The following is a 15,131-nucleotide window of genomic DNA, read 5'->3' as shown; positions in this document are numbered from 1 at the left end:
TGGCTGTTAAAATCAAAGTGCTTAGGGCTCGTACCAATGGTAACGGATCACACTGCAAACGGTATTGCTGAAGCAGTTTGTAACGTCTTGGATCAGTGGGGCCTGCTGTAACAGAAAACAGGAGCAACTATGTGAAGGCGTTTCAGGGTATGGAGGTTCAAAGGCTGAGTTGTTTCGGCCACAATTTTGATTCGGCAGTAAACCATGGACTTAAGATTGACTCGGTACAGAGAGCTGTTTGAGTGTGCAGTCTTGTCGTTGCTCATTTTCATAGAAGCTGGAAGAAGAAACGAGATCTGAAGAAGGAGCAATAGAAACCGGGGCTTCCAGACCATAAGTTGATACATGTAAGTATTGATTTTAAACAGTATGCTTGCTTTTAACTTTAAGTAATGGTTTCATTTTCATCCAAAATTTTGCACTGGCAAAGCAGGACTGGTTTCTAACATTAAAACACAATTATTGGTACTTGTAAAATAAAAATATGTAGCTCACTGTAAATTCAATTATTTTGCCTATTTAACATGTTGACGGTTTACATGCTCTAAATGTAATTGCAATTATCTCAATGCAAAAACCTCTTGGCAAGAGTTTAATATTAGACTAAAATTCTTTTTTTTCAGTTGTTTCTTTATTTTAAACTACAGCCATGAGTACAGTACTAAATACTGCAGCATTGTTTTTAATTTATAAATTACATTGCTACTAAGTCTAAAGTCATGTATCTGAATTAGATAATTACCATAAACAGAAACACTTGTATTAAAATCTTACATATTTAAATGTGTGGTGTGTTTTTGATTAAAAGGGTTTTGATATTTTTGCAGGATGTTCCTACCAGATGGGGATAAACTGCATCAATGGTCATCAGATTTATTGAGCAGCAGAAGGCAATCTCTGCCACCCTGGCACAGGACCGCAAAAACTGGCATTTAATGCCAGATGATAGATCAATTACAGTCTTGGAAGATATAGCACAAGTGATGGAATCACTACTGGAGTTTACAGACTCTCTCAGTGGAGAAGAACATGTAACCATATCTGTCTGCTTCTGCAGCACTTGCATAGGGATATTCTGGACGTGAATGCTGACCAAGACCGAGAAATGGTTAAGCAGCTCAAGCGTACCATATCAGAGGACTTGCAATCTCGGTACTCAGCTGAAGGAGTGAAAGCGTTTGTGAGCGTGTGCTCATTTCTGGATCCCCGTTTTAGACAGGAGCATCTTGAAAATAAGGCTGCTACTCTTGCAGCAGTTAAGCAGAAAGCTGTGGAAGTGGCCAAAGTGGCTTTTAATGGATCTGGTGGATCTCGCCTGGCCCAGGGTGAGGAAGAGGCAGTCTCTTTGGATCCTGGAGTTCAGGACAGCCGTAGTGAAAGCAGCACCCACACTTTGCTTACCTCAAGAAAAAAGGAAAACCAAGGATGGCTTAACCTCACATTTGAAACAGGCAGTCAAACTCAAGAAGAGAAAACTCCAGCTACCTGCAAGAAACCTGACTGTGTCAGAAACTGTTCAGCGTGAGATTCTCGATTATTTCAGCTTACCTGAAAGTGATATCCAGGTTGATCCACTAAACTGGTGGAAGATGCATAGCCAGTCATTTCCACATCTTTCCATTTTACCTTGATCTGTGTTCTCCAGCCACGAGCGCTCCGTCTGAAAGGCTGTCCAGTGGATGTGGATTGACAGTGACCCCGCAATGTAATCGACGTCATTTTTGAATCGCAATTTATAATTTATGGAATTTCTTTTTTTTTTTTTAGAATAAGTAGCCTATATTTCAAAAGTTGAAAAGCTACCAAACAAACAAATTTGGTTGTATTCTTTTTGCTTTTTTGTAACATTGTTTCATAACTTTTATTAAAGATGCTGGTCTTTGAAAATTGTCTAGTTGTATTTCTTCTAAACTCGTAGAGGCAGTTGTCATGTTGCTCAAGAATATATAGCTTTAAATTTGATAAATTCCAATACCTTTTACGTATGTTATTTATTCAGCCGATAATGATGATTATCGTGATAATTTACAGCCAGTAATCGATAACTGAAAATGTTTTTATCGTCCAACCCTACTGTAAAGTTTATGGAACCCAAACAAAAGGTAGGTACACAGCACTATGTACTGATACTGGTGCAGGAGTAAATACAGCAGCACTAAAATAAATATATATATATAATCGGTAGATTCATCCGTGCACATTTTTAATAAAGGTAATGATATAGTGGCTGTCCGGCATAGTAATGCTAAAAAATCAGTAGAATCTAAAAATCTATAAATACTGGTGATGCTAAACATATAGCTGTGCTTACAGAAATGAGTGTTCCAGGGCTGAAAAGATAGACGACAGCATTTAGCTGTGACATATAGAACACATCGAGATGGGGCATGGTTTTACATTTGTTTGTATGATAATTGCATGTATTGATTCATTAATACATCAGCAATTGGATGTATAGCCTAATACAAGAGAGAACAATAATACCGTACCTGGACACTATTGTATTGTTAAGAAGGATTCGCATCGGCAGCACAGTAGCTTTTCGATTTGCTGTCCCTGTACATTCAGTAACAGTATACAGTAGTACTTTTCAGAATATATTCCAAAGCTGCATTGCAGTGCAATGCCTATATGCACTGCATTAACCCTTTGAAATTATTTTTATTATTATTATTTATTTATTTGCAGACGCCTTTATCCAGGGCATATAATAGCAACTGATGATGGCAACCAGGCTTTTTCTTTGCATATGTCATGAGATGTCCTCATACTTCCTGTTTTCTGTGCATAGCATTTCAGTTTTGCATGTCAACGAGACAAAGATGCTCACTGATCATGAAAAGGGAGCTTCACCCACCCCTTCCAGGAATTACTTTATTTTTTTAGGTTTTTGTGCTTACCCAGTTGCTGTAACTTCTAAAATCCTTGTACAGTGAATTGGATAAAGGCGTCTGCTAAATAAACAAATAATAATGTATGAGCGGAGTTCAGGTGCAAAGGAATGCTGTCACTGCTGCATACAACAGGCCAATGTTCTGGGGGGGGACTGTTTCTAAAAGCTGCCAGCACACACAGGGTTAAAAGTACAGCTTAAAATCCTTATTTTAAGATGAAGGCCACATTTTCCAAGAATCCTTGTGGTGAAATATAATTCCTGAAAAGATGCCCTCCAACAAAACCAAACCCCTTAAAACGCTTGAGGCTATATCTTAAAGCATTTACTCCAGTCTTTAATGAACTCCTGTTTTTTAAGAGGTCAAATAATTTTACAAAACTGTAAGTTCCGTTCAGCACTCTCAATGTGTTTTGTTTCTCATTTTGTAACTTGATTTTCTCCCCTTTCCAAAATCAGGAGTTAATTAAAGAATGGAGGAAATGCTTTGAAAACATGATCCATTGTGTCTTGTTTGTTTCTGGGCGTCTGTGTGTCTTTTCCTATTGAATGATTTACTTTCTTCACATAAAACGCATGTTGTGTGTATTACTACTGCGCCAATAACACAGCACCTTCTCTGGGCTTTGCTATCTGAACACTGTTCTGGAAATCTAGTATTGTCTGTTTCTCTGTACTGGTAACTGAGTGCTTCCTCTAACGCAATGACTCTTGGCTCTGTGTCTGTCTCTCTCTCTCTTTCCCGCTCCTGCCTACCTCTTTCCCCTGTCTCCCCCTCCCCAGCCCCTCCTCTCCCTGCCTCCTCCTGCGAAGGCTTACTGCTGCAGGATAACGCCGTGTCGGCTGAGATCCGGGCTCTGCTCTCCTCCTATTACAACGACAGGTGAAGTAACAGAACTCATCATCACAGCCACCCCATCCCATCGCCTGCTCCCCAGGCACAGGTCTGAGCAGCCCGTCCGCTCCATTTCCCTGCCCCAGGGCTCTGATCCACTGCAGTGCAATGGTCATGCTACTTTAGCTGTGTTATCTACATCTACGGGGGATAATTAGCAAACGGGTGAAATCTGCAAACGACACGAAGCTTGTGGGAGTGACTGACAGACGGCCAGGAAATCCAAAAAGATTTAGACCGCTTACAGAACTGGGCAGAATTGTGGCAAATAAAATTCAGTGTCTCGTGTAACTACTCTCGTGTAATGGAAATCAGTGTCAACAAACGTAAAGTGTTACACGCCAGACATGAAAATGTAAGACCCAAATACAAAATGGGGGTGTGACAGGATGACATCACAGCCCAGGCTGTTGAGTATCAGGAAGTAGACCCAGAAACAGAAGATGAAAGCTTGAATGTGCTATTGCACCTTTTAATTAAACAAATAAACAACAACAAACGGTACAAACACTAACAAAACCACACCAGTCAAAATAAAAGGCACAAGGGCCAAAATAAAAGGTATGACAAAAACTCATGAAAATATAGACTAAACAGACAGCACAGACCATGGACACTGACCTTTACCATAAACACAGACATTAATTCTCAACACTAACTAACTAACTAAGCTAACACCTGTGACCACCTTATTTATACACCTGTGGCTGGAGACTTCATTAATTATTTAATCACTTATTCAATGCATGGCTCCAGCCACATTCCCACATGTTTTTAATGTGAGGATTTTAACTCCCTCCCTGCCACCTAATAATCATCCCCCCCCCCACACACACACACACATGCTTCGGAATGTGTTTTTGTCATGGAGAGTTGAACTGAAAGGCAATCTCAGTCGAGTACAATATGTACAGGTGAATCTAACCGTCACGGACACTGTCACTTTAGATAAGAAGAATAAATATCACAGGGGTGTCGTCACTGTTTTTTGGACACATTCTTGTCTGGGCTCAGTAGCATCACGGTCAGTGACTGGGGGGTGGATGCAGTCCACTCACTTTTTTGGTGAAATGCCTTTTTTCACACTCCACCTTCATTGTTAATTATCTTGACTAGTCCCCTGTTTTATTTCTCAATACTTCATCGTTTAATGTTCCCGATGAAACTTTCCCTTTCATTGCATCTGCTTGCACGCTCTGTGGCTAAACAGTACAGTGCGGGAACGGAAATCGACATGATAACTGGATTTTAGAGAGCGATTGCTTTTGAGTTTTTTAAAAACTCGTAATACCTGTTGATTCAGTTGAGGCATTTCTAAAATAAACGAAGTGAAAATGAGTATAATAGTTGACCTGACAAACTAAATGCTATCTGACAGACTCGATGAAACACAGCATCCAACAGGCACTGCCTATACCTCGTCGATCCTACGTTCCTGCCAAGATCTCTCATTTTCTGAAAATAATTGTGAAAGTGGTTTAAAAACAAGAACCTGAATGTCGTAGAATGGCCCAGTCAAAGCCCAGACCTCAATCCGATTGAGAATCTGTGGCAAGACTTGAAAATTGCTGTTCACCAACGGTCCCCATCCAACTTGACAGAGCTTGAGCAATTTTGCCAAGAAGAATGGGATAAAATTGCATGGTCCAGATGTGCAAAGCTGGTAGAGACTTACCCAAAAAGACTCACAGCTGTAATTGCTGCCAAAGGTGCTTCTACCAAGTATTGACTCAGGGGGGTGAATACTTATGCAACCAACAAATGTCTTTTTTTTTTTGTTTAATTAACTTTTGTGTCGCAATAAAAAATATTTTGCACCTTCAAAGTATTAAGTATGTTGTGTAAATCAAATGGTAAAAATCCCAATTAAATCCATTTTAATTCCAGGTTGTAACACTACAAAATGTGGAAAAGTCCAAGGGGGGTGAATACTTATGCAAGGCACTGTACATACGGTAAAAATACAGCAGTGTCTCTAACAGTAATTATGAATACGAGAATTAATTTGAACACAATGGTTATAAACACAGCACCCCCCTACACACACGTTACAAAATGCAGCAGCAGCTCCAGATTACTCTCACAATGACAATCCCTTTTGAAAAGATTGAATAAACCATTTGAGTTGGAGTTTGAGGATGATGAGTTTATTAGGTTAGAAAGCAGTACTGTATGAGTTTTGAATCGGTTAGCAATTAATCGCTATCAGTGTCAAAAAGGTGTTCTTTTAAGCGAAGCTCCTGTTCCTTGAGCCTGAGCATTTACAATGGGACGAATCAGCTTCACCACAAGGGTGTTCTCTTAGGAGGCGTTCCAGTACGCCCGGAATACTGTAATGGTGTTGCACACTGAATCCCTTACACCATCAGCGTCTGGTTACATGTAGCTTGTATTTCCATCACGGCCTAGCTATGTAGGCATGGGGGCCTGCCCTGCATTGTGAGTATAATGTGCAATTTACACCATTGGATGTTTTTCCCTGGCACCCTAGAAAGTTAACTTTTCTGAAGTGTAGATGCATTTTTAACAGTGGATGTGGAAGTGAACTGGTGCTGTTCCTAAATGCTAATGTTGTCTTCTGATTATGTGTGGTGCTGGGTGGATTTGTTATTGGGTGTCCCTTCCCTACCATGCCCTACACAATACAATCTAATGGATTGAATCAGTAGGATTATTTTATCTGAATAAAAACATTCTCTCAACCTCCGAAGCTCTGAAATGATCACGTCATGGATGTAAGTCTCTTCAATGGCGATGACAAGCCTTGTAATTAATTAGCCGCATAACCACGAAGGCGGATTTGTGTCAAATAATACACCCCGTCCCTTTACACAGGGAGTAGAGCACTGCATGTAGAGTTTCTGTTGTATCTGAAAGCACACGTTATTGAACTTATAAGAATATATTAAGACAGAAGATAGAAGAATGTATCTTTAAGAAGTACTTCACACTACTTATTTACATATATCTAGAGAATCTGGTGTCAGATTGTGATGAAACATGGTAAGGGCATTCATTACCACAGGTTATTGAGAGTATCAGGCTCTGAAACGTAGAGGAGCTGGCTTACATTTCTGGTCATGTCCATCTACTTTTTCAAGTTACCAATGTCTCGAATTCTGTATTTTATTGCTGTGGCGGGGGATTTATGTTGACTTGTTTATCAACCAGTGCTCTGAAATGCATACACTTGAAACTAAAACAGCTTCTTTTTCTGTGGGTGAACCAGCCAGTTTATATATTGAATGTGCTGTATTGTCCTTCTTATTAGTCACAGTATTAGTGTAATAGCTTAACATTTAAAAGTTTGAAAATATAATTATTGTAATTGGTAGTTTGTGTGCCATTTAAAGCTTTGCCAAGTGCCACAGGGTGTACAGTATAGGAAGTTTAATTAGATGCCAGCAACAAATAGAATATCTTTTCAATGAGTAAAATTCCACTTCCAGAAGCATCCATCCAACTCTGTGTGTAATCACTCTCTCTGCCCCCGCAGTTATTGATCCCTCCGACGATATTGGCACCGTCACGGACATCCTGACCAGACGGGTTCAGGACTTCGACGCTCGTCGCAACCTGGAGCCTCCCCCTCACTGGGTGGCACTGTTCGACGGGCCCCACCATAGGCGCCACATCGTCCCCTCCTCCTCGGACAGTGACAGCGCCTACAGCACCAGCCCCTGCTCCCACCATCGGCCTTGGCGAGCACGCCCCCGCACCCTTTCCCTTGACGCCAAGCTGAGCAGCCTGAAGAGCCGGGGGCAGGCCTGCAGCGAGCCCCCCGCCCGCCCTCTCGTGGGGCTGTCCTGCACCAACTCCACCTCCACCTCCAGCAGCAGTTCCAGCGAGGGCAGCTCCACCCCCGAGTTTGACAGCGCCCCCTTCTCTCGGCCCTCGCCCGCCCGCCAGAGCCTGCGCAACCTCCGCGCCAAGCTGGACCCCAGGAGCTGACTGCAGACCCCGGTCTAGCCCCTCTGTGATCCAGGCTGGGGGTTTGAGCTATCCACATGACCACAGCCTGCCTGGTTTAGTGTGTGAGACTACCAGAACCACTCGCTTTCAGCCCCCCGCCCCGCGGCCGCGTTTGTTTTATTCACTGTGCTTTCAGCTACTGGATTGCAAATACCTCGTTTCCTGAAGGGCTACACTGCAAATATCAGGTTTTATTTTTTACTTTTTGTTATTTTTTTCTCATATTGCTATGATTTTAAATATGCAACTGAAATGACCTTCACCAAGCCAACATTGGGGATTTGGGAACACAACTGGAAGAAACGTCATTATGTTACATGATCATGAGGGGGGGGTGTCATAAAAATGAACCCTGACAGACGAGAGGAAAGTTCTTACCCCTGGGATCCATAACCCCACTGAAGCAACACACAGTACAAAAACCATGACCCGTTCGCTGTCCGATCCCCAAGATCATGCTCCAGATCCTTTTTTAACAGTGGGGTCTTTAATTTGCATCCGTCTTGTTTCCAGGGATTGGTGAGGTCAGGACTTCCCTGTAAACTGGCCCAGACCTGTAACCTTCCTGGGGTCTGTCCAATTGATCTAAATACTGAGCGGTTTAAACACCACCACTGTTTAAATATTGCATTACCTGTCAATTTACTTACACAAAAGTACATTTTTGTAGTTCCAGGCCCGGCAGTGGCGTAGTCGCCACTAGGGTATGCATAGATGCCCAGTAGATTACGTGCATGTGAGTTGTGGTGGTCGTGCAGAATTGGGAGGTAAATGTTAATCGAAAGACATTCTGCCCTTCCTTAAATGCGCCTGAGTCACTTTATATAATAAATTGGAATATGCCTTGGCTTTAACCTTCATATAGCCAGGATTTGCTTTATCACAGGACAGAGGAGTGAGTAAACCCTTTATTCATTAAATGAGAAGCGGGTGAACGCCATTTTACCATCCACAGTTTTAGATCAGCTGGATAGACCCTCAAGTCTGCTCAAAAGGCTACTGTGTTTAAACACACACCCAGTCTGGCCACTGTTCCTAGTGGGACAACTGATTCAGGTTCTGGGTGTGGAGATGCAGGTCATGGTCTTGCCCAATCAACCTGTTAAAGGCAGGAGAGCTGGAGCACCAATCCGAACAGAGTCATATAGACATACAGCAGAGGAAGGGTATTCGTATAATATAAGAAGGGGGTGGAAAGCAAGGAGAAACCTAGAGGACACCATCCTGCCTTTTATTGTCATTTTCAGTTGGATCAGAAATGAGAGTGGGGGTAGCAGAGCAAAACAGAAGAAGATTGTTCCATTAAATATACTGCAAGAACAGTATGTGCAGTGTTCAAATAAGCCATGTAAATATCTGTATATGTGTACATCTTATATATCAGAAATATATATTACTTATTCTGTGTATAATCTTCATTTCTACATTCAGTAATAACCATGGGTGCTACTCCTAATATTCGAACACTGGCTGTTAATTCACTTGTAACTTTGTTAAACAGGTCACGCCTTCAGTTTCCCCATTTTAAAAGACTAAAAAAAAGCTTTAAAAAATCTAATACAATAATAAAATACACATATGCTATAATGTTGTGTATATATTGAAAGCTCTTGTGTAACAGCAGTGCTGTGTGGTGCACTGCCGTTCTGGATTGTGTTCCCTGTCCGTGAGATGAGGTTAAAAGCGCATGTCCCGTATACAGTAGACGCTGCATGAAACAGCACATACCTGATATGTGGAATACTCCCATGGTTTCTACTCCTGACAAGCTTTGCTATGAGCTCAACCAGATATCTCGGTATAGGGAAGTGGTTATGTTGAAATGTATTTTCACAAGTTTAGCATTTATAGTGCCATTTGTTTTGACCTGTTTTTTGTGATTGAGGTATGTACTCCAATGCAGTGTTGTGTCCCTGCTTCTCTTATTTGAATTCTCACTGTAAATCTGTGCCACTTGTTTGACGAGCTGAGTTTACTAAACAGGAAGTATTTAATGCTGAAACACAGCATAAGCCGCTGTAAAGTTTTGTAATTTAACTTTTTTTTTGTGGAGAGCTTGTTAAAACTGTTTAGCATTATCGATTTTTCTTAAAGACCGCTATATTGATGTATAATTTTAACAGAAGAATACAGATTTGGCAACTGAACTGAAACAGGCAGGTGGAGCTCATTTTGTTAACTAGACATACATGTATGCATGCCCAAAAAGATGCATCAGCAATAACATCATCAGAAATAAAAATGTAACATAAAATATTTAACTTTTTATGTCTGGAAAAAAAATAAACCCAATAAAAATGCTTTGTGAACGTGGTATGTGGAGTCTTCTGTGTCCTGCAGGGCAGATATTCCTGAATGGGGTAAAGCTTTCTTATCATGTTGTTCTGAACCAGTTTTAATCCGTCAGCCTCTACGTCCCCCAGTCAATGACCCATTGAATGAGTTGGTGTTTTTCACATCTTCTCTTTCACCAGCTTGGTGCCAGCTCTCTTATATGACCTTGGTCACAGCAAGGCAGATGGCATGTACTGCCAGAACAGCATTGCCTTTATAAAATGCAGGAGATTATAAATAAACCAGACACCCTTTCCCCTGAATGGCAGTGGGGAGGGTGTCTAGTGCCTCGTTCAGCCGGCCAGGTGGTGGGCCCTCAAACCAAGCGAGTTTGAGGCCAAACAATGAATCTGTATCATACTCCATAATCATCAATAAAAATATCACTATTCACAAATTCTGTGTCTTGTTGGTCCTGAATTAATGGACTTCCAGTATTTACTGTGATGAATATGAAAATTATTTCAAACACCTGGCAGCTTGCTAGCTCTTTGCATGGGACCGCATAGATACAGGATAAACTGACCATATTGAAATGCTTTGTTTTCTGTTAGACAATGGAATCAAGCTGCCTATAAGCTGTACGAATCAGGGAAACTCAAACCTGCACTAAAGTGAAAGGATTTAAAATAATAAATGTTTTATCTCCATTGTGTCTGTGTGTGTGTGTGTCCTTAATGTTGTTATTTCAGAGATACTAATCATATGACAATGTGTTCATTCACTGTGTGTTCTTTTGAATGTCATGCCAACAAAGTCTGATCCTAATCAAAACTAATCCAACCTGATTCAACTGTATAATTTGGTCTAGTCATTTACAGTAGTTACATAGCTTTATGTGCACTTTGTTGCTAGCCTAGTATCAATTGTAGCCGACGGGTAGATAGCTGAGATACGGGTGGTGAACTGATTCAGCCTGATAGTTTCACTGCTTTATGCACATCATTAGACAACCAATATACACATTTCCTATTTTATTATACTCTACTCATGCTGTGACTCTCATGCAGGACCGTTTCAGGCAGAGTAAACTGCACGACCCGAGGGGTCGATTCCCATTCATTTTCACTGGGTGCTTAGTGAAACAGCCTACCAGACCTGGCATTGGCTATATTTTTGTAAGACAGCAGTGAGCACAGGAACTGCTCACTGCTGTCTTACTACTGCAGGAACTAACCGGATCTTTGTCATTTAGAGCTGGGTAACCTGTTCACCCTTGATCCCCAGCAGGCAGCTCTGCGCTACCAGGATTTAAACTAGCGAGCTCTTGCTTGCATGAGTGAATTCATTGCTGTAGTGCTTTTACTGGGCGAGCCACTGGGCACTCATCTTGTGAACTAATATAGGAGACCATTTTACAACAAAGTTAGGACCCCTCAAGTGGGTAAAGGATGATAGGCTGCCCCTAGCTGCTACAGTACCATGTGACCACACCACTGGCACATATTCTTGGGGGTGGCAGGGAGCATGTGCAGCTTTAGTGTAAACGGTGGACCTTTTTAATCCTAATGATCTTTTACTCAAAGATGCAGTGTCCCATGTTCATGTTAAAATGATTCCTGACTGAACGTTTCTTCTTCAGAAACTCCACTTAGTTGGCTTACCAGTTTGTTTACATGAAGCACGCTACATCTTGCAGCAGCAGAGGGGTGCGAATGGGTTGCCAAGCTATGCTAATGCTGCTTATTCACTGGGGTCTTTATAGAGCCATCTGGATGCGTTTCAAAACGGTATGACACTTGGAGGCAAAGCAGTGTTTCTGACTGACATTTTGGAAGACCTGTAAAACCAATATTATTTGTTTTGAATAATATTATTATTTATTAATAAATGTGAAGTTACATGAAGCAAATGCAAATATATATATATATATATATATATATTTTTATTTTTTTATTTTTACTGAATAAAACAATTTCCACAGTAAACATTGAGATAGGGTAGCCGAGGGTTGACGTTCCCAGACCAGACAGCTGACAGAAACAACACAGGCAGGTACTTGGGTGAACCAAGTAACTTCCTTATTTAAAAAAAAAAAATGTCTGGATCTCTCTTGCCTTTTTTTCAATTACTGTCTGTTTTTTTTATTAAATTCTAAACCATTTAAAGCTAAAACCACAACAAAAAATACAATAATAGTGTGGATACACTGAGTAAAAAAAGGTGGAGAGGCAAAATATTGACCCAGAGTCAAAGGTTCAACTGCAGCAGGTGCTCAGGGACGTCAGACAGAAGAATCGTCACCAGAGAGAAGCGGGACTAGAACCAAGAAAGAAACCGGAGACTGCACCGAGTTGGCAGTAGCACACGGCCTAAACAGTGGGCTCTATACACTAAACTGTCGGTGCTTAGGGATGTTTAACACACATTTAATGAATGTTTGTGATACACAAAACACTTCTTACACACTCTGACTAGATAACAAAAGAGTTTAGTATGAAAACACTGCAGATTAAAAAAAAAAAAAAGGATTTGACAAAATGAACTGCTCATTAGGGAGTTTGAAGTGATACTCAAACATTTTAGTAACGGTGAAGGAAACCTTTTTCCATGAAAGGTCGAGTCTGCCCTAAAAGCACAGTAGCCTAGCGTTCTCCATAGGAACTGCACGTTGTAATTGTAAACATGGATTTGTGCGCTGGTGTTGTAGCATGTATGGGCAATGCGGTTACTGTTGCTGCTGCTAATATTGCTGTAATAAATGAGGAGGATCGAGTTCAGTCTTTGCACCACAAGCCCGCAGCACTGCAAGAACGAAACGTCGGACGATATTTGCGAGCTGCATTTTGCAGGCCACGCATACACTTATTCAATCTGCCTGAGGAGGCCGTAGTACCTTTGTGCTTGTCACCTGGTTCTGGATGATGTTAAAGTTCATTCACCTTATTTGTAATTCCGTCCCATATTTTATTTCTAAAGGACACATGTTTATTTTTTGGTTCAGAGTTCTTTTTCATATTTTGCAACTTCCTCAGTGATAACCTCCAAACATTAAATTATTTTTTTTCCTCCTTCTTTGGGGGTGTGATGGGGTTTTGCCTATAGTATGCCAGTGCCAGCACTGTTTTCTGGTGCCTCATCCTCCTGCCCTGCTGCTGATGGCAGGAACAGTGCAGTGGTGTGCTACAGAATGAAACATCAATCCATGTACTGTTTATACATGTAATTGTAGACAAATGGCCTACACGTGTTTGGATAGCAAATGGAATCTCACACCAGTGCAGTATTCCAGTCGTATTAGATTGTTATAGTTTTGGTGCAGAGATGCGTGCCTCTTATTACACCCAAGATAAACAACATTGAGGACGAAACCAAACTTCTTCCTCTACTGATTCAGGGATTGTATGAATCATTGCACTAGTGTAGAGTCCCGCCCTCAAAGAGGGTAGTCAAGGAGATCCCAAAGCCACGGCCAAGGAGACTGCCCATGGTTATCACTATAAATTTAACCGATTTTAAATGACCAATTAAGTAGGCTTAATGACTACGCCAATTTGAAACTAAAATTAGCTTCAAATAAATAACAGGTTCTTCAACAATCAAGAAAGGCAAGTGCACAAAGCGAGGGAGACACCGACGTAAAAAGTAACAAGGATTTTATTTAGAGCGACTATGACAAGTAACACATTAAAACTAGTCCATAATTTAGCACTTCATTTCCATCCACAAATACTTAAAAGCGAAAACCATACAGATCTTTACATAAAGCAGCAGATAACATGGTCAACAAAAGCAATTCAATCAGACCCAAAGTACTATAGGATTTTAATAGTGAGCTTCACACAAACACTTCAAAGAGATAGTGATTTTCACAAGCACAATTCAAAAGGTAAATAAAGTTTCATATGCTTTTAAATAACACTTCAAAAACAAGCAGTGATCTTACCGGATCACTGCTTACCGACGCGATACAAACATCAGAGCACCAATGCATTTCCAAATACAACACTGCAAAATAGCAGCAAATTGTGACTTTCATTAAAAAAAAAAAAAAAAAGACAGACATTAAGTTAGCTGGGTGGGGCATAAACTGTTTTCAGTTGCAGGTACTGACAGTAAGTTTAACCAATAGGAGAGTCAAATCTCCACGTTTTACGCAGCTGTCCAATCATAAGCAAGCAGAGGCCGTTCACAGTATTCTGCATAAATTGAAGGCTAATGAGTAGCCAAAGGGAAAAAGAAAGATCTTACAGCTGTCCAATAATTCGTGAGCAGAGGCGGGGTGTTAATATGCCGGGTAAGCGCTGAATTTCGCCGACTGTTATTGAGAAAAAATAACACATTTCAGTATTTAGAATTAAATTCTCTATTTTTTAATTTCACCAAACAAGGGAAACACCGTAGTAGATTTAGTTACGAATCCACTTTCTCTGAATGATTGTAATGGAGATGAGCGGTCTTTGAAAAAGAGTAGTGTTGACAAATTTGCCAAATTGAAACAAAGCGGGACGCTATCTATACTATTCTTGTAGTTTATTTATGGTTATCTGTGTAAACATGCCATTTAAAAAATATTTGCATTGCGGATTTTGAAAAAAAAAAATGCAGGCATATATTGTGGTTCATGACCAGGGATCCTAGTTCACCCCAATTTAAATAAAAGGCTAGAATTGTAAGATACACAACAGTGGGCCTACTATTGAGTAACAGTTAAAGTCTAAGGGAGTTACAAGCTCACAAGTTCCATCAATCAATAATATAAACACATTTACCATTTTACTCAAAAGATTACAAATACGTCTGTGTACTAATAAGAAAAAAAAAAAAAAAAAAAAAAGAAAAAAGTACTCATATAGTTGATCTCGAGTTAGTCTTGGTCAGCTGAATGGCTGTTGGCATACTCATTGACCCGATCTTCGGGGTGATTTTTATCGTTGTCAGCATATTTAACTAGCTTGTTCATAACAACGCACTGCATACTGAAGTAAACAGCAGCTTCGTGTCAGGAGTTTGACAGTGCGTATATATTATATACATACACACATATATATATATATATATATATATATATACACACACACACACACACATATATAT

General features: G+C 40.5%; 1 protein-coding gene across 7 annotated transcripts in view; it reads left to right on the top strand.

Annotated features, from left to right (window-relative positions):
• The window catches only part of LOC117403844 (rhotekin-like), a 108,535-nt gene extending 98,466 nt beyond the window's left edge, over positions 1-10,069 (top strand). For 4 of the 7 annotated variants that reach the window (XM_059027324.1, XM_059027293.1, XM_059027384.1 and 1 more), the window contains one exon: positions 7,285-10,069. In XM_059027324.1, coding sequence (XP_058883307.1) covers positions 7,285-7,739 — 455 coding nt within the window. In that variant the 3' untranslated portion in view covers positions 7,740-10,069. Of the gene's footprint in view, positions 1-274; positions 348-827; positions 3,648-3,676; positions 3,777-7,284 lie in introns of those variants that run through there. The other 3 variants (XR_009329195.1, XM_059027502.1, XM_059027539.1) reach the window with 3 other exon arrangements.
• The last annotated feature ends 5,062 nt before the right edge of the window (positions 10,070-15,131 follow it).

This window comes from Acipenser ruthenus, chromosome 1 (assembly GCF_902713425.1).
Source record: "Acipenser ruthenus chromosome 1, fAciRut3.2 maternal haplotype, whole genome shotgun sequence".
Lineage (NCBI taxonomy): Eukaryota > Metazoa > Chordata > Actinopteri > Acipenseriformes > Acipenseridae > Acipenser > Acipenser ruthenus.
This window is presented reverse-complemented; position numbering and strand designations above follow the sequence as displayed.